Raw genomic sequence first — 18,480 nt, 5'->3', positions numbered from 1 at the left:
TTGGGCTCATTTTTTATGTACTTAAAGGGGTAGTTAACAAGTGCGTTCAAGTTTACCTTGCCTTTAATGTAATCATTATTTTTCCCCTAATAAAGTAGAGGTGAAAAGTTGATCAAATATGAATGATTAACCTATGAAACTAGAGATCGTTCACCTCCCAATAATTTGTTTAACCCCTTAATGACCGGACCATTTTTCAATTTTCTTACCCTTAATGACAATGGCTATTTTTACATTTCTGCAGTGTTTGTGTTTAGCTGTAATTTTCCTCTTACTCATTTACTGTACCCACACATATTATATACCGTTTTTCTCGCCATTAAATGGACTTTCTAAAGGTACCATTATTTTCATCATATCTTATAATTTACTATAAAAAAATATAAAATATGAGGAAAAAATTGAAAAAAAACCACACTTTTTCTAACTTTTACCCCCAAAATCTGTTACACATCTACAACCACCAAAATACACCCATTCTAAATAGTTTCTAAATTTTGTCCTGAGTTTAGAAATACCCAATGTTTACATGTTCTTTGCTTTTTTTGCAAGTTATAGGGCAATAAATACAAGTAGCACTTTGCTATTTCCAAACCACTTTTTTTCAAAATTAGCGCTAGTTACATTGGAACACTGATATCTGTCAGGAATACCTGAATATCCCTTGACATGTATATATTTATATTTAGAAGACATCCCAAAGCATTGATCTAGACCCATTTTGGTATATTTCATGCCACCATTTCACCGCCAAATGCGATCAAATAAAAAAAATTGTTGACTTTTTCACAATTTTTTTCACTAACTTTAGGTTTCTCGCTGAATTTATTTACAAACATCTTGTGCAATTATGGCATAAATGGTTGTAAATACTTCTCTGGGATCCCCTTTGTTCAGAATTAGCAGACCTATATGGATTTGGCGTTGCTTTTTGTTAATTAGAAGGCCGCTAAATGCCGCTGCACACCACACGTGTATTATGCCCAGCCGTGAAGGGGTTAATTAGGGAGCTTGTAGGGAGCTTTTAGGTTTAATTTTAGCTTTAGTTTAGTGTAGTAGACAACCCAAATTATTGATATAGGCCCATTTTGGTATATTTCATGCCACCATTTCACCGCCAAATACGATCAAATAAAATTAAAAAAACTAAAATTTTTCACAATTTTAGGTTTCTCACTGAAATTATTTACAAACAGCTTGTGCAATTATGGCACAAATGGTTGTAAATGCTTCTCTGGGATCCCCTTTGTTCAGAAATAGCAGACATATATGGCTTTGGTGTTGCTTTTTTGGTAATAATAAGGCCGTTAAATACTTCTGCGCACCACACTTGTAATATGCCCAGCAGTTAAGGGGTTAATTAGGTAGCTTGTGGGGTTAATTTTTAGCTTTAGTGTAGAGATCAGCCTCCCACCTGACACATCCCACCCCCTGATCCCCCCCTGACCCCCCCTCAAACAGCTCTCTTCCCTCCCCACCTCACAATTGTCACCGCCATCTTATGTACTGGCAGAAAGTCTGCCAGTACTGAAATAAAAATATTTTTTTTAATTTTTTTTATTTTTTGGCATAAAGTCTGCAGTGATAGATCCCCCCTTACCCCACAACCTCCCTGATCCCCCCCTTACATCTTTCTAACCCTCCCCCTCTGTCTATTTGCCGCCATCTTGGGTACTGGCAGCTGTCTGCCAGTACCCAATTTGCCCCCCAAAATAGTTTTTTTTTAACTTTTTTAATAAAAAATATATGTTTGCTGTAGTGTAGCTGGCCCCCCTAAATAATATTCAACCCTCCCCCTCCCAGATCCCTTATTACAGAACAAAGATGCCACTGCATCTAGATCGATCTTTTTTTTGAGTGGGCTGTTGTACTCCCCCGCCGCAACCGCCACACCGGGAGCAAAGTGAAAATAACAAAGATCGGTTAGTATTTTTACAAATGATGGAAATCAAGTTGAAATGAACACCAACCAAGGCAGTAATTGTACAACATACATAGCCGATGCAGATGGGGCCACAGAGTGGCCCTTTCTGCATCGGTATGTAAAATGGGGGATTGTAGTGATGCCTCAATATTGAGGCATCACTACAATACCTTGTAAGCAGCTGGAAGCGATCAAGATCGCTTCTAGCACTTCAGACAACAGAGGACGTACCAGGTACGTCAGCTGTCATTAAGGGAAGTTTTTTCTATGACGTACCTGGTACGTCCTCTGTCATTAAGGGGTTAATTTCAATGATCTTTCTATGCATATCTAACAATATATAACCAAATCAGTAATGGTCTGATATAATGTGTAATAATGGTGTAATTTATAGATATTATTCTTTATTCTATAAGAAATAATAATATTGCAAGACAGAACTCGACAAATTTGTTCAAAATCTTGAAGCCAGCCCTTAAATGATATCTATATGTGCAAAAAAATTCTATATATATATACACATTTTACACAAACACATTATACAATCATACAATGAAAGTTGGATTTATTTTTTAGCTGAAAGAAAGGAACCATTCGCACCAAGCTAAGTTTTAGGTGCAGCTGGTGGCTGTGGGGGGGCAACCATAGCTGATTTGGGGGCACTAAAGCACTAATTTTGTTCAGACAGAAGTATTTGCCTTTGGGTGAATAAGGGAGGTGGGGAAATGTAAGCTGTATTGTGCCTTAGGTTGTACAGTGTCATTTTGTCCTACAATATAATGATACCCCTATACCAGGGGCGGAACTACCATTGGTGCAGCAGGTGCAGTCGCACCAGGACCCAAGAGCTGAAGTCTATACATAGGTGTGTGCAGGGGAGCCTTTTATTAGTGCAGGTTGTAGGTCTATCATATTATCTATATATCTATCTATTTATCAAATTGTTCATCTATCTATCCATCTATCTATCTGTCGGTCCATCTGCTGCTTTCTACCATTGGGGGCCCCAAAAATATCATGCACCAGGGCCCTCTGTTGAGTAGGTCCGCTACTGTCCTATACAGTATTATTAAACAATCCTTCAGTATTACTACACACGTTTACAGTTCTACAATATTATTTCTACATTATTGCTTAGTATAACTGAACCATGAAAGAAATATGAAATTCAAAAATAAACTTTCATTTTATGATTCAGAGCGTGCACTAAAAAAAATCTGCTATACTTCTAATATTGACCTCTTTCTCTTTGTTTCCTTTGTTGAAAGTTAGTTACATTTCATGAGAGCATACTGAGGTAGCCTCAGGGGCATGCACGTGTGTTGGGCACTATCGGCTAGATTACAAGTCGCGCGTTGACTGCATTGCGCGTGCGATATGTCTTCAGCCTCTCTAGCCTCACCAGTCCTATAAAAATATTTATATGCTATAAAAATACTATTTAATAACATAAGGACTGGTGAGGCTAGCGAGGCTGAACACACTCGAGGGAGCCTAAAGAAATAAACATACCGCACGCGTGACTTGTAATCTCCGCGTATGTGTATAACATTTTTATTAACATAGGGCTAGATTACAGGTGGATCTCTAATTTAACTGCAAATTTGTAGTTTGTGGGTGCACGATAAATAAACAGCATTTACAAGTGTCTGGTTATTGCTACTCGCCGTAGCAATTAGCGATTATAAAATTAATCATTTTATAAATATGCCCCCAAAATACCATGGTGTGTATTTTATATGCTACAGTTTTATTTTTTAATAAAATAACTGCACCAGACAGCAATCAGGGGTTAAAGTTAGTGGGAGTGGGGTGTTGGAAAAAAATAGCACTGAAACGTGTCTTTACATTGCGGTCTATAGGAATTGTGTGTTCCCAGTAAATATATATGTATATGCTTATAAACATATATATTTATGTGTTAGTATGTGTATATATACACATATTAGCACATAAATATATATGTATGTAAGCATACACATATATTAAAATGTATTCAGTGGAGCACAAATATCGCTTTCACAAAAGTGATATTTAGCGCTCCTCTTGTAATCTGTTGCTATAGCTGCCATATAGTGCTTTAGTCGCATTCACGCTGTATACCACAGCAAAGGTCTGTGCAACTGCTCAGTGCAAAGAGGAACGGTACGGCAACCCAAGCTTATACTTCTCAGTGATCAGTGCTTCCCTACCCAGTCTCCACTGATAGGTCCTGTTTTAGGCAACATGACAGTACTCTTATGTTATATTTGGAAGCTTCCAGAAACACTAATTACCTGATTATCTTTCACTCCTTATACATTCACACAACGTGCTAGCAATATGGCGTGCGTATTTGTTTCTAGCGCATTATTACCTAACGTGTAAATTACTGATTTGTTGTAAGCCTAAATCTTGGTGAACACAAATGGCTTCTTACTTTATGTAATTGTTTTCCCTACTGTAATACGACAAGTGTATTCTACACACGTTTACATAGCAATATTGGTAGTAAAAAGGCATCAGTCCATCGAGTTCAAACATTTACATGTTCCTGTTACTATTGTTTATTTAAAAGGAGAAAAAAAAATATTAAAGCGAGATCTAATTGTGTCTAAAAGGTAAAACATGAATTCTTGACTCTAAGGTGGCGATCTGATTTCTCCTTGGATCTACAAGCTACTGCACTGTAATGTTGATGCTGTTTATCGTGTAGCATGTTCTGAAACTGCATTCACTGACCTAGCTTTAACAAGGAAGCAGTTGAACAGTTTTTCTAACTGAGTCTTATGTGTCTTCTGCAGGCTGAGAAGAAGCAGCAGTTGGTCGCGGTCATAAACGCCATGGAAGAATCGCTTTCCAGGGACCATCAAAAAGAAGAGGAGACCAGCCCCCCGGCTTCACAGCAGCCAACAGACCCTGCTTCCCCTACAGTGGCCACCACACCTGAGCCTGCGGTGGCCGATGCCGTAGACAAGAATGCCTCCAAACCAGCAGACGATGAAGCAGAGTATGAGGTGAGAAGTCTGAAAAAAAGTGTGTCCATGGCTGACTGCCGCTGTTATTATGGTACAAGGTGGAACAGGCTAAAGACTCATACTGATATCTGGTGCAGCCTTTTGGGACTTCTTACCCATCCTTGATTAGACTTAAGCACCTGATAATGGTACAAACACAACATGTACACAAATCCCTAAATGCATACTCAAAGCGCTGTGTATACAGAAAGTACTAAATGCAAAGACAAAGTGTTAAATGTTTACACAAACTGCTAAATGTGTAAACAAAGTGCTAACTGTTTAAACAAAGTGCTAAATGTGTAAACAAAGTGCTAACTGTTTAAACAAAGTGCTAAATGTGTAAACAAAGTGCTAAATGCATTAACAAACTGCTAAATTTGTAAACAAAGTGCTAAATGTGTAAACAAAGTGCTAAATCTGTAAACAAAGGGCTAAATGCATAAACAAACTGCTAAATGTGTAATCAAACTACTAAATGTGTAAACAAAGTGCTAAATGTACAAACAAAGAGCTAAATGTGTAAACAAAGTACTAAATGCATAAACAAACTGCTAAATGTGCAAACAAAGTTCAACATGCATAAACAAAGTGCTAAATGTGTAAACAAAGTGCTAAATGCATAAAGAAACTGCTAAATGTATAAACAAAGTGCTAAATGTGTAAACAAAGTGCTAAATGTGTAAACAAAGTGCTAAATGTATAAACAAACTGCTAAATGTCTAAACAAAGTGCTAAACGCACAAAGAGCTAAATGTGTAAACAAAGTTCTAAATGCATAAACAAAGCTCTAAATGTGTAAACAAAGTGCTAAATGCATAAACATTTAGTGCTTTGTGTATGTATTTATTACTATGTTTACACATTTAGCTCTTTGTGTATTCATTTAGCACTTTGTTTACACATTTAGCTCTTTGTGTATGCATTTAGCACTTTATTTATACATTTAGCGCTTTGTGTATAAATGTATTAACCCCTAAACCACCATTAACCCACATCGCAATTAACCTAATTAATCTTTTAACCCCTAAACCACCAAACCCCCACAACACAATTAACCTATTTAAATTACTAAGCCCCTTAACCTAAATTAACCCCAATTACCTAAATTAAAAAATACTAAATTACAATTAAAATAAAAAACTACTTTCAAAATAAAAAACTAAGTTTAAATTAATCTAAAATTACAAAAAATAAAAAAAATCTAACATTACATAAAATAATAAACCATATTAACAAAAATAAAAAAATTAAATCTAATCCCTATGATAATAAAAAAGCCCCCCCCCCCAAAAAAAAAACACTCCCCTAAACTACCAATAACCTTTAAAAGGGCCTTTTGTAGGGCATTACCCTAAGTTAAACAGCTCATTTCCCTTAAAAAATACTAAGTCCCCCCTCTAACAGGAAAAAACCCCCACCCACCAAACTCCCCCAAAATAAAAAACCTAACACTAAAAAAATCCTAAACTACTCATTGCCTAAAGGGGCATTTGTATGGGCATTACCCTTAAAAGGGCATTCAGTTCTTTTACTGCCCTTAAAAGGGCATTCAGCTCTTTTTCAGTGCCCAAAATCCCTTATCTAAAAAAAAAAAAAAAAAAAATCTTACTCTAAGCCCCAAATAGGTACTCACCCTTCCTGAAGTCCGGCGGAGGTCCTCTTCCAGGCGGCAGTGAAGTCTTCATGGAACCGGCGACGTATTCCATCTTCATCCAGGACCAAGCCGGCATGGAGCGGAGATGACCATGGAACTGAAAACCGGCGACCGCAGAGCCATGGAGCGTGGATGATCCTCTTTGTACGATCACCGCCGTACACTGAATATTAAAAGCAAGTTACGCGTTTAAATATGGCGTCACTTGCATTCCTTTTGGCTGATTTGAATCTTCAAATTCAAATCAGCCAATAGGATGAGAGCTGCTGAAATCCTATTGACTGATTTCATACAAATGCCCCTTTAGGGGCAATGGGTAGTTTAGGATTTTTTAGTGTTAGGTTTTTTTATTTTGGGGGTTTGGTGGCTGGGGGGGGGTTACTGTTAGAGGGGTTGGGGGCTTACTATTTTTTCAATGTAAAAGAGCTGTTTAACTTAGGGCAATGCCCTACAAAAATCCCTTTTAAGGGCTATTGATAGTTTAGTATTAGATTGGGGGGGTATTTTGGGGGGGCTTTTTTATTTTCATAGGGATTAGGTTACATTTTTTTTATTGATAATGTGGTTTATTATTTTCTGTAATGTTAGACTTTTTTTATTTTTTGTAATTTTAGATTATTTTAATTTAATCTTAGGTTGTTGTTTTTTTAAGTACTGTTAGGATTTTTTAATTGTAATTAAGTATTTTATTATTTTATTTAATTTGGGGTTAATTTAGGGGGTGTCAGGTTAGGGGGCTTAGTAATTAAATTTGGTTTGTTGCCTTGTGGGTGAATGGAGGATTAGGGGTTGATAGTTTAATTAGGTTATCTCCGATGTGGGTGAATGGCGGATTAGGGGTTAATAGTTTTATTAGGTTAATTGCAGTGTGGGTGAATGGCGGATTAGGGGTTAATAGTTTTATTAGGTAGATTGTGATGTGGGTGAATGGCGGATTAGGGGTTAATAGTTTTATTATTTAGATTGCGATGTGGGTGAATGGCGGATTAGGGTTTAATAGTTTTATTATTTAGATTGCGATGTGGGTAAATGGCGGATAAGGGGTCAATACATTTATTAGGTTTATTGCGATGTGGGTGAATGGCGGATTAGCGGTTAATAGTTTTATTATTTAGATTGCGATGTGGGTAAATGGCAGATAAGGGGTTAATAGTTTTATTAGTTATTGCAGCGGGGGTTAACAGTTGACAGGTAGATCGATATTGCATATGGGTTAGGTGTTAGTTAATATTTTCAGCCAGTTACGGGAGTTACAGTGCTCAAGACAAATTTTACATTTTTCATAAAATATGATTTTTGGTGAAGAATTTTGTTAGGATTTTTGATGCACCTTAACACTACATTTTTTTCCTGAGAATTTGTGTATGAACGGTTCAATTATTTATTTTGTAATATTTTTAAAATACAAATGTTATTGTGCACTTTTGTAATGTTCACATCTCCTCCCCTTACGAAAATGCAGTATACGCCCCATAGCGAGACACTCTGTTTTCAGATTAAAAAATGGCTTTAGATCATTACCCAAGGGAAATAGAAGGACTGGTGAGCATTCTTTAATAATCTCGCTAGCCCAGAGACCTTTAGATTATCGGGCCCTAAGTATTGCTTTTACTGGGTATATTGAGATAAAATTGGGAATTTGTGTAAATAATAGAGATAAGCTAATTTTGTCTGCTCTCACTGAAAGCTTAGCTCATTTCAAGTAGCAGATATAGCTATTTCATGTTCAAAAATATACCAAAAGAAGCATTTTTTATATATTTTATACTCTGCTGCTGGTATAACTAATCATTGTATACACATTTAAGGGAAACCAAATTAAACTTTCATGATTAAGACTGAGCGTACAATATATACAAATGCAATTTACGTCTTTCTCTTGTTCTCCTAAATTAGGCTCAAGAGCGTGCCCATGTCTTGTGCACTATATGACAGATGTGTTTCCAACAATTTTATACATATAGGGCTCAAGTCACGTGCACCCTCCTGAGCCTACCTCAGTTTACTCTCATGGAAAGGAGTTTTCAAAGGAAGAGAAAGTGGTAGATTTGGTAGCTGAATAACATTGTAATCAAACACTCGATCTAAATCACGAACATTGCATTTGCCTCCCTTGTCCCTTTAACTTCCATGCACTATACACCGTAGGTGCAACTCATTAATGTATATTTTTACAGGGGTCATGTGATCTGCCCCTGTGCTTTTGTTTACCGCGCCAGTCATCTGCAGCTGTTAATGTAAACAATTCTCAGTCTGTACTGTAAAGGGCATCTTATTGTCGTCTATGAAAAGAAAACTGACACTAGTCTTATTTATATATATATTAGGGACAGGTTGCTGATATTTATGCAGTTTCAAGAATGAGTGTTATTGCTTAAAAAACTTTATAAGTTTTATATTATTAAAACTAATTTCTTTCCTATGGCATGGAGAGTCCACAACCTCATTCCAATTACTAGTGGGATATTCAACTCCTGGCCAGCAGGAGGAGGCAAAGAGCACCCCGGCAAAGCTGTTAAGTGTAACTTCCCTTACCCATAATCCCCAGTCATTCTCTTTGCCTTTATCAATGATGTGTGAAGATGGTGCCTGAAGATATTTAATCCTTTTATGGGTACTATAACACCTAAGAAGCTGTTCCTGCCTTGCAGCTTTATCCACAGGTAAGTGCATTTGCCTTCTAGGTACTGAGGGCCAGCACTTGGGAGGTTAATCCCTTTCATGGATCTTCATATTGGACATGTTATAACCCTTAGGGGTTAATACTTGGGCAGTCTGGCAGGCACTGATTTAATCAGACTTTAAGGGGTTAATTTTCCACCTTTTTTATTAAGGAGACTGGCTGAAGGGTTATTTAGAGTCTATAGCTGAAAGTGAATTTTTTATTTATTTGAGACTATAGTGTAACGCTCGTGGGATACTTCTCTATCAGACCAAACTCGGCCAGTAGTCTTGTTATCCTGGCGTCAAGCCGGAATGATAGGGAATATCCCAGAGCAGAGAAAGTCAGTGAGATGAGGAAGGCGGCACTCACCACAGGCAGGACAGTCCCCAGCGGCATTAGCAGAGCATCCAAGGATGAACCACTAGAAAGGTCAGGCAGGCAGGGCTTGGCAACAGCAAAGCAGTCCAAGGATAAACCACTAGAATGGTCAGGCAGGCAGGGTTTGGCAACAGTAAAGCAGTCCAAGGGTACACCACTAGAATGGTCAGATAGGCAGGGTTTGGCAACAGTAAAGCAGTCCAACAGTTTAAGGGTTAAGGCAGGTAGAGTAGTCAGGCAGGCAGGTTCAGCAACAGTAATCAATGCAGCAGTTGAAGGCTTAAGGCAGGAAGAGTAGTCAGCCAGGCAGGTTCAGCAACAGTAATCAATCTAGCAGTTGAAGGGTTAAGGCAGGAAGAGTAGTCAGGCAGGCAGGTTCAGCAACAGTAATCAATCCAGCAGTTTAAGGGTTAAGGCTAGTAGAGAAGTCAGGCAGGCAGGTTCAGTAACAGTATATAGGCAAAATAGAAAGAACGATCTGTCACACCCAGGAGCACACAAAGTAACACCTATACTAGGGCAGTGACAGATCGTTAGTAGCACATTTAAATAGGCGCAGTATACTTGCCTCTGAGTTGGGACCGGCATCAGGAGCGTGCAGCGATGCCGACACTGCCCTTGGCAACAAGCAGGGAAGGAGACGCCGCGTCCCTAGCAACGTCTAGAGCGGCGTGACAAATAGTGCATGTAGAGTGTTACGGTGTGCAACATTAGTTTTATTTTGTCAGACAGAAATGCTCGCTTTTTCAGTGGCGCAGTTTCTTTTCTCAGTCCTCCACTCTTCCGCTTGTATTCAGTGAGAGCCGAACGAATATCCAGTGTGGGTGGTTTCCTCTGTGGTTAAGACGATCGCATGTTCTGGCTATATTATCTGTTTCTCCGATCTGAATCACAGTTTTCAGAGCTAACAGCATATCTGATGGCTGTTTGAGCGGATCTGCATGTGAGAGTTCTTCCCTTTACTAGTGTCAACTCCACCCGGTGCGGTAAGATCTCCTCAGCTAGTCTGAGGTATAGAGGTGCAAGGGACTCTAATTAAAATTTGCTTCAATAACATTTAGCATAATTAGCTTTTTTCTGCACAGTTAATGTTTTAAGGTGACTTAACTGTTCTTTTATTTTTCACTGTTTATTGAGGACTTTTCTCAGCTATGGACACAGACCAAGATTCTGTTTCTATGGATAAGTGTTTATTATGGTTAGAGGCCCAAATTGTTTTACCTATGCAATTTTGTTCCTCATGTTTAGCTAAGACTCTAAAATGCAAAGATAAATTACTCCCTTCTGAGCCAACTGTTTCTCAGGATAATGCTGTTCAGGATATGCCACAGCTTTCTCCTCAAACGTCCCAGCCTTAATGGTTTCACATGTAGTGCCCTGCTGTTCCTCTCAACCTCCTGGGGGTGTATATTTGCCAAGAGATTTTGCTGCTCAGATAACCTCTGCGGTGTCTGAAGCTTTATCTGCTTTCCCTTCTTCGGGTAAACGTAAGAGGAAATATAGATATATTTCTGCTAGTAAGAATTCTGACCCCTCTAAATCTGTGCTGGTCAAGCTTTCCTAGATGTCTGATGAGGAAGATACTTCAGTAGCTTCTGAAGTTGAAATCTCGGACTCTGATACTATGGGGGAAAAATCTTGTAAATCTGAAGAAGTTAATTTCAGATTAAAGCTTGAACATCTCCGGTTACTACTGAAGGAGGTTCTAGCTACTTTGGATGACTCTGAACCTTCGGTTGCTGTCAACCCTAAAAAGTCTTCTAAACTTAACAGAGTTTATGATTCTCCCTCTTCTGAGGATGTTTTTCCTGTTCCAGACAAGTTGTCTGAAATTATAGCTCAGGAATGGTATAAACCAGGGATTCCTTTTTTCCCTTCCCCTGTTTTTAAAAAGATGTTTCCTGTTGCTGACTCCTTTCGTGACTCATGGCGCACTGTGCATAAGGTAGAAGGAGCTATTTCTATTCTAGCTAAAAGAACTACTATTTCTATAGAGCAGCGGTCAAAAACCAGTGGTCCGTGGACCACTGGTGGTCCACGAGAAGACTTGGTGGTCCTTGACACCATCAAGCAAGAATTAATCTCCTCTGATGGTGTCACCCCCATCGCACCGCAACTCCCTACAGTGCCTTGCTTGACATCAGTGAAAACCAACAGATTAGTTAAATTACAATCTCCATACACATCTTTGCGTAGTACTGTGCAACTTGCGTAGCTAGAGTGTATTTTTAACTCCTCCTGCCCAGCACACTGCTCAGAAAAAGAAGCTACCATTCTAAAGCCAGCAGAGGTTGATATAGTCTTGGCTTGAAGTAGTGGAATTAAAGTATATAAAAAGAAAAAATCTAAAAGAAATAAAATCTCTCTTATATTTAATTTATATTCTTCCCTTTACCTGTCTCTTTGTAGTAGTTTTTCTAATTCCTTCAGATGGACTTACATCACTATTTGTCTTCCTCCCCTCAATCTTCTTTTTTAATTTTTTATTTAATATTAATTCATTCTAATAATTTCCCCGTGCACAAAGCTATTCCATCTGAATTTCATTAATTGCCATCCAGCAGATCAGCCATATCCCACCAGTATTTGCCAGTAACATCAGTCGTGGTTAGCTCACATCCATATTAAGAGCTTTCTGATATAAACTTAATTTATGACTCCAATGTCTGTCCATGATCATAAGTAGTTTTGAATAATTCCTAACTAGGGCGGTAACTTGGAAGTCTTGTGGTCCTTTTAAACATAATTCTATTTTCCCCACTTTCTGCCTCTCTGTTTCCAGCTCAAAAGTTGGCACTCACCCTTCATCTGTCATTTGGAAGTATTCTCTCAGTTCTGTCATTCAGTTAGTTAATTCCAAAAATAATTCTTAAAAATGTGTAAATATATACATAATGTAAACTTAGCTATGGTTATACTAGTTATGTACACAAGGATAGTTGTTCCTTTAAGGATCCCATGGATAAGAAGCTAGAGGCTTACTTAAAGAAGATGTACATCCATCAAGTACTACAGTGGCAACCTGCGGCAAGTATTGCTATGGTTGCTGGTGTGGCATCTTATTGGTGTGATGCCCTGTCTGATCTGATATCAGAGGAGACTACTATTGAGGAGATCCAAGTTAGGATCAAGGCTCTTAAATTAGCCAATACCTTTATATGTGATGCCAACATGCATGTAATTAGACTGGGAGCTAAGATGTCTAGCTTCACTGTCCTAGCTCGTTGAGCTCTGTGGTTAAAATCTTAGTCGGCTGCTGTTTCTTCAAATGCCAAGCTTTTGGCTTTACCTTATAAGGGTAAAACCTTATTTAGTCCTGGTCTGGCAGAAATCATTTCACAGATTACGGGTGGAAAGGGATCTTTCCTACCTCAGGACAAGAAGAATAGACCTAAGGGTTGACAGACTTCTAATTTTCGCAATTTTAAAGGACAGAAGTCTTCCTCCTCTTCTTCCAAACCACACCAATCCAGGTCTTCTTGGAAATCTTGCCAGCCTTGGAATAAGGGAAAGCAAAACAAGAAGCCTTCCGCTGACTAAATCAGCATTAAGGGTACGCCCCCGATCCAATATTGGATCAAGTGGGGGGCAGGCTTTCCTTTTTTTGACAGGCTTGGATACTTGATGTCCCAGATCCGTGGGCTGTGGACGTAGTATCCCATATCCCAGGGTTACAAAATAGGATTCAAGTCTTGCCCTCCAAGGGGCAGATTTTTCCTGTCAAGACTATCCTCAAACCAGGTAAAGAGGGAGGCCTTCTTAAATTGCGTAGAGGACCTATCCTCCCTGGGAGTTATTGTACCAGTCCCTCTAGAGGAACAGGGTCAAGGATTCTATTCAAATCTATTTGTGCATCCCAAAAAGGAGGGAACTTTCTGTCCCATCCTAGACCTAAAGTGTCTCAACAAATTCTTCAGGGTCCCGTCCTTCAAGATGAAAACTATTTGTTCCATTCATCCATTGGTTCAGGAAGGTCAGTTCCTGATGACTATAGACCTGAAGGACGCATATTTACATGTTCCCATTCACAGGGATCATCACCAGTTTCTAAGGTTTGCTTTTCTGGACAAGCATTTCCAGTTTGTTGCACTCCCGTTTGGTCTTGCCACGGCTCCCAGAATATTCACAAAGGTTCTAGGAGCTCTATTGGCAGTGATCAGATTCCAGGGAATTGCTGTGGTGCCTTATCTAGATGACATCTTGGTTCAGGCGTCATCTTTTCATCTAGCAAAATCTCATACAGAGATGGTGTTGTCTTTTCTACATTCCCACTGGTGGAAAGTGAATCTGGAAAAGATTTTCCTGACGCACGTCAGAAAATCCAAACTTCTTGCTTTTTTGCCTTTCTCTCCAGTCTGCTATTCGTCCATCAGTGGTTCAAAGCATGGAGGTGATTGGTCTGACATCTGTCTCGGGGCACTTGCTTCCAGAGACCTTCCTGGGTGATAGTGTCTATGGATGTCAGCCTGTTTTTCTGGGGAGCTGTTTGAGGTTCTCTAAAAGCTCAGGGCCTGTGATCTCGGGAAGAGTCTTCTCTTCCCATAAACATCTTGGAGTTGAGAGCAATCTTCAATGCCTTGACAGCTTGGCTTCAATTATCCTTATCCTTTATCAGATTCAATTGGGAGGCAGATTTTCTGAGCAGACAGACTTTTCATCCTGGGGAGTGGGCTCTCTATCCGGAAGTGTTCTCAAGGATAATCCTCAGGTGGGGGTTCCGGAGTTTGGAGCTGATGGCATCTCGTCAGAACCCCAAACTTCCAAAGTACAGATCAAGGTCAAGAGATCCTCAGGTTGCTTTGATAGATGCTCTGGCGGTTCCTTGGGATTTTCGGTCTAGCATACCTATTTCCTCCATTTGCTCTCCATCCATGAGTCATTGCTCGTATCAAGCAGGAGAGAGCATCTGTGATTCTAATAGCTCCTGTCTGGCCTCACAGGATGTGGTTCACAGATCTGGTGAAGATGTAATTTCTTCCACCTTGGAGGTTACCTCTGAGGAAGGACCTTCTAATTCAGGGTCCATTCCTCCATCCAAGGAAGGAAGGTTTCTTTGCCTCCTCCTGGTGGCCAGGTGTTGATATTCCCAACAATAATGAATGAAGTTATGGACTCTCCCTGCCAGGAAAGATAGGAATTTCTCCAACATAGGTGTGTCCGGTCCACGGCGTCATCCTTACTTGTGGGATATTCTCTTCCCCAACAGGAAATGGCAAAGAGCCCAGCAAAGCTGGTCACATGATCCCTCCTAGGCTCCGCCTACCCCAGTCATTCTCTTTGCCGTTGTACAGGCAACATCTCCACGGAGATGGCTTAGAGTTTTTTAGTGTTTAACTGTAGTTTTTATTATTCAATCAAGAGTTTGTTATTTTGAAATAGTGCTGGTATGTACTATTTACTCAGAAACAGAAAAGAGATGAAGATTTCTGTTTGTATGAGGAAAATGATTTTAGCAACCGTCACTAAAATCCATGGCTGTTCCACACAGGACTGTTGAGAGCAATTAACTTCAGTTGGGGGAACAGTGAGCAGTCTCTTGCTGCTTGAGGTATGACACATTCTAACAAGACGATGTAATGCTGGAAGCTGTCATTTTCCCTCTGGGATCCGGTAAGCCATGTTTATTACGATTGTAAATAAGGGCTTCAAAAAGGGCTTATTAAGACTGTAGACTTTTTTTGGGCTAAATCGATTGATTATTAACACATATTTAGCCTTGAGGAATCATTTTATCTGGGTATTTTGATATAATAATATCGGCAGGCACTGTTTTAGACACCTTATTCTTTAGGGGCTTTCCCAAAGCATAGGCAGAGCCTCATTTTCGCGCCGGTGTTGCGCACTTGTTTTTGAGAGGCATGGCATGCAGTCGCATGTGAGAGGAGCTCTGATACTTAGAAAAGACTTTCTGAAGGCGTCATTTGGTATCGTATTCCCCTTGGGGCTTGGTTGGGTCTCAGCAAAGCAGATACCAGGGACTGTAAAGGGGTTAAAGTTCAAAACGGTTTAAGGGTTAAAGCTTCCAAATTTGGTGTGCAATACTTTTAAGGCTTTAAGACACTGTGGTGAAAATTTGGTAAATTTTGAACAATTCCTTCATGTTTTTTCGCATTTGCAGTAATAAAGTGTGTTCAGTTTAAAATTTAAAGTGACAGTAACGGTTTTATTTTAAAACGTTTTTTGTACTTGTTATCAAGTTTATGCCTGTTTAACATGTCTGAACTACCAGATAGACTGTGTTCTGAATGTGGGGAAGCCAGAATTCCTATTCATTTAAATAAATGTGATTTATGTGACAATGACAATGATGCCCAAGATGATTCCTCAAGTGAGGGGAGTAAGCATGGTACTGCATCATTCCCTCCTTCGTCTACACGAGTCTTGCCCACTCAGGAGGCCCCTAGTACATCTAGCGCGCCAATACTCCTTACTATGCAACAATTAACGGCTGTAATGGATAATTCTGTCAAAAACATTTTAGCCAAAATGAACACTTATCAGCGTAAGCGCGACTGCTCTGTTTTAGATACTGAAGAGCATGACGACGCTGATATTAATATTTCTGAAGGGCCCCTAACTCAGTCTGATGGGGCCAGGGAGGTTTTGTCTGAGGGAGAAATTACTGATTCAGGGAACATTTCTCAACAAGCTGAACCTGATGTGATTGCATTTAAATTTAAGTTGGAACATCTCCGCATTCTGCTTAAGGAGGTATTATCCACTCTGGATGATTGTGACAAGTTGGTCATCCCAGAGAAACTATGTAAAATGGACAAGTTCCTAGAGGTGCCGGGGCTCCCAGAAGCTTTTCCTATACCCAAGCGGGTGGCGGACATTGTTAATAAAGAATGGGAAAGGCCCGGTATTCCTTTCGTCCCTCCCCCCATATTTAAAAAATTGTTTCCTATGGTCGACCCCAGAAAGGACTTATGGCAGACAGTCCCCAAGGTCGAGGGAGCCGTTTCCGCTTTAAACAAACGCACCACTATACCCATAGAGGATAGTTGTGCTTTCAAAGATCCTATGGATAAAAAATTAGAAGGTTTGCTTAAAAAGATGTTTGTTCAGCAGGGTTACCTTCTACAACCTATTTCATGCATTGTCCCTGTCGCTACAGCCGCATGTTTCTGGTTCGATGAGCTGATAAAGGCGGTCGACAGTGATTCTCCTCCTTATGAGGAGATTATGGACAGAATCAATGCTCTCAAATTGGCTAATTCTTTCACCCTAGACGCCACTTTGCAATTGGCTAGGTTAGCGGCTAAGAATTCTGGGTTGCTATTGTGGCGCGCAGAGCGCTTTGGTTGAAATCTTGGTCGGCTGATGCGTCTTCCAAGAACAAGCTACTTAACATTCCTTTCAAGGGGAAAACGCTGTTTGGCCCTGACTTGAAAGAGATTATCTCGGATATCACTGGGGGTAAGGGCCACGCCCTTCCTCAGGATCGGCCTTTCAAGGCAAAAAATAAACCTAATTTTCGTCCCTTTCGTAGAAACGGACCAGCCCAAAGTGCTACGTCCTCTAAGCAAGAGGGTAATACTTCTCAAGCCAAGCCAGCTTGGAGACCAATGCAAGGCTGGAACAAGGGAAAGCAGGCCAAGAAACCTGCCACTGCTACAAAGACAGCATGAAATGTTGGCCCCCGATCCGGGACCGGATCTGGTGGGGGGCAGACTCTCTCTCTTCGCTCAGGCTTGGGCAAGAGATGTTCTGGATCCTTGGGCGCTAGAAATAGTCTCCCAAGGTTATCTTCTGGAATTCAAGGGACTTCCCCCAAGGGGGAGGTTCCACAGGTCTCAGTTGTCTTCAGACCACATAAAAAGACAGGCATTCTTACATTGTGTAGAAGACCTGTTAAAAATGGGAGTGATTCATCCCGTTCCATTAAGAGAACAAGGGATGGGGTTCTACTCCAATCTGTTTATAGTTCCCAAAAAAGAGGGAACGTTCAGACCAATCTTAGATCTCAAGATCTTAAACAAGTTTCTCAAGGTTCCATCGTTCAAGATGGAAACCATTCGAACTATTCTTCCTTCCATCCAGGAAGGTCAATTCATGACCACGGTGGATTTAAAGGATGCGTATCTACATATTCCTATCCACAAGGAACATCATCGGTTCCTGAGGTTCGCATTCCTGGACAAACATTACCAGTTCGTGGCGCTTCCTTTCGGATTAGCCACTGCTCCAAGGATTTTCACAAAGGTACTAGGGTCCCTTCTAGCTGTGCTAAGACCAAGGGGCATTGCTGTAGTACCTTACTTGGACGACATTCTGATTCAAGCGTCGTCCCTTCCTCAAGCAAAGGCTCACACGGACATTGTCCTGGCCTTTCTCAGATCTCACGGATGGAAAGTGAACGTGGAAAAGAGTTCTCTATCTCCGTCAACAAGGGTTCCCTTCTTGGGAACAATAATAGACTCCTTAGAAATGAGGATTTTTCTGACAGAGGCCAGAAAAACAAAACTTCTAGACTCTTGTCGGATACTCCATTCCGTTCCTCTTCCTTCCATAGCTCAGTGCATGGAAGTGATCGGGTTGATGGTAGCGGCAATGGACATAGTTCCTTTTGCACGCATTCATCTAAGACCATTACAACTGTGCATGCTCAGTCAGTGGAATGGGGACTATACAGACTTGTCTCCGAAGATACAAGTAAATCAGAGGACCAGAGACTCACTCCGTTGGTGGCTGTCCCTGGACAACCTGTCACGAGGGATGACATTCCGCAGACCAGAGTGGGTCATTGTCACGACCGACGCCAGTCTGATGGGCTGGGGCGCGGTCTGGGGATCCCTGAAAGCTCAGGGTCTTTGGTCTCGGGAAGAATCTCTTCTACCGATAAATATTCTGGAACTGA

General features: G+C 40.3%; 1 protein-coding gene across 2 annotated transcripts in view; it reads left to right on the top strand.

Annotated features, from left to right (window-relative positions):
* The window catches only part of LOC128655877 (DNA (cytosine-5)-methyltransferase 3A), an 877,286-nt gene that overhangs the window by 649,467 nt on the left and 209,339 nt on the right, over positions 1-18,480 (top strand). For both annotated transcript variants that reach the window (XM_053709465.1, XM_053709464.1), the window contains exon 7: positions 4,708-4,920. In XM_053709465.1, coding sequence (XP_053565440.1) covers positions 4,708-4,920 — 213 coding nt within the window. The remainder of the gene's footprint in view (positions 1-4,707; positions 4,921-18,480) is intronic.

The sequence above is a fragment of the Bombina bombina genome, chromosome 4, assembly GCF_027579735.1.
Source record: "Bombina bombina isolate aBomBom1 chromosome 4, aBomBom1.pri, whole genome shotgun sequence".
Taxonomy (NCBI): domain Eukaryota; kingdom Metazoa; phylum Chordata; class Amphibia; order Anura; family Bombinatoridae; genus Bombina; species Bombina bombina.
This window is presented reverse-complemented; position numbering and strand designations above follow the sequence as displayed.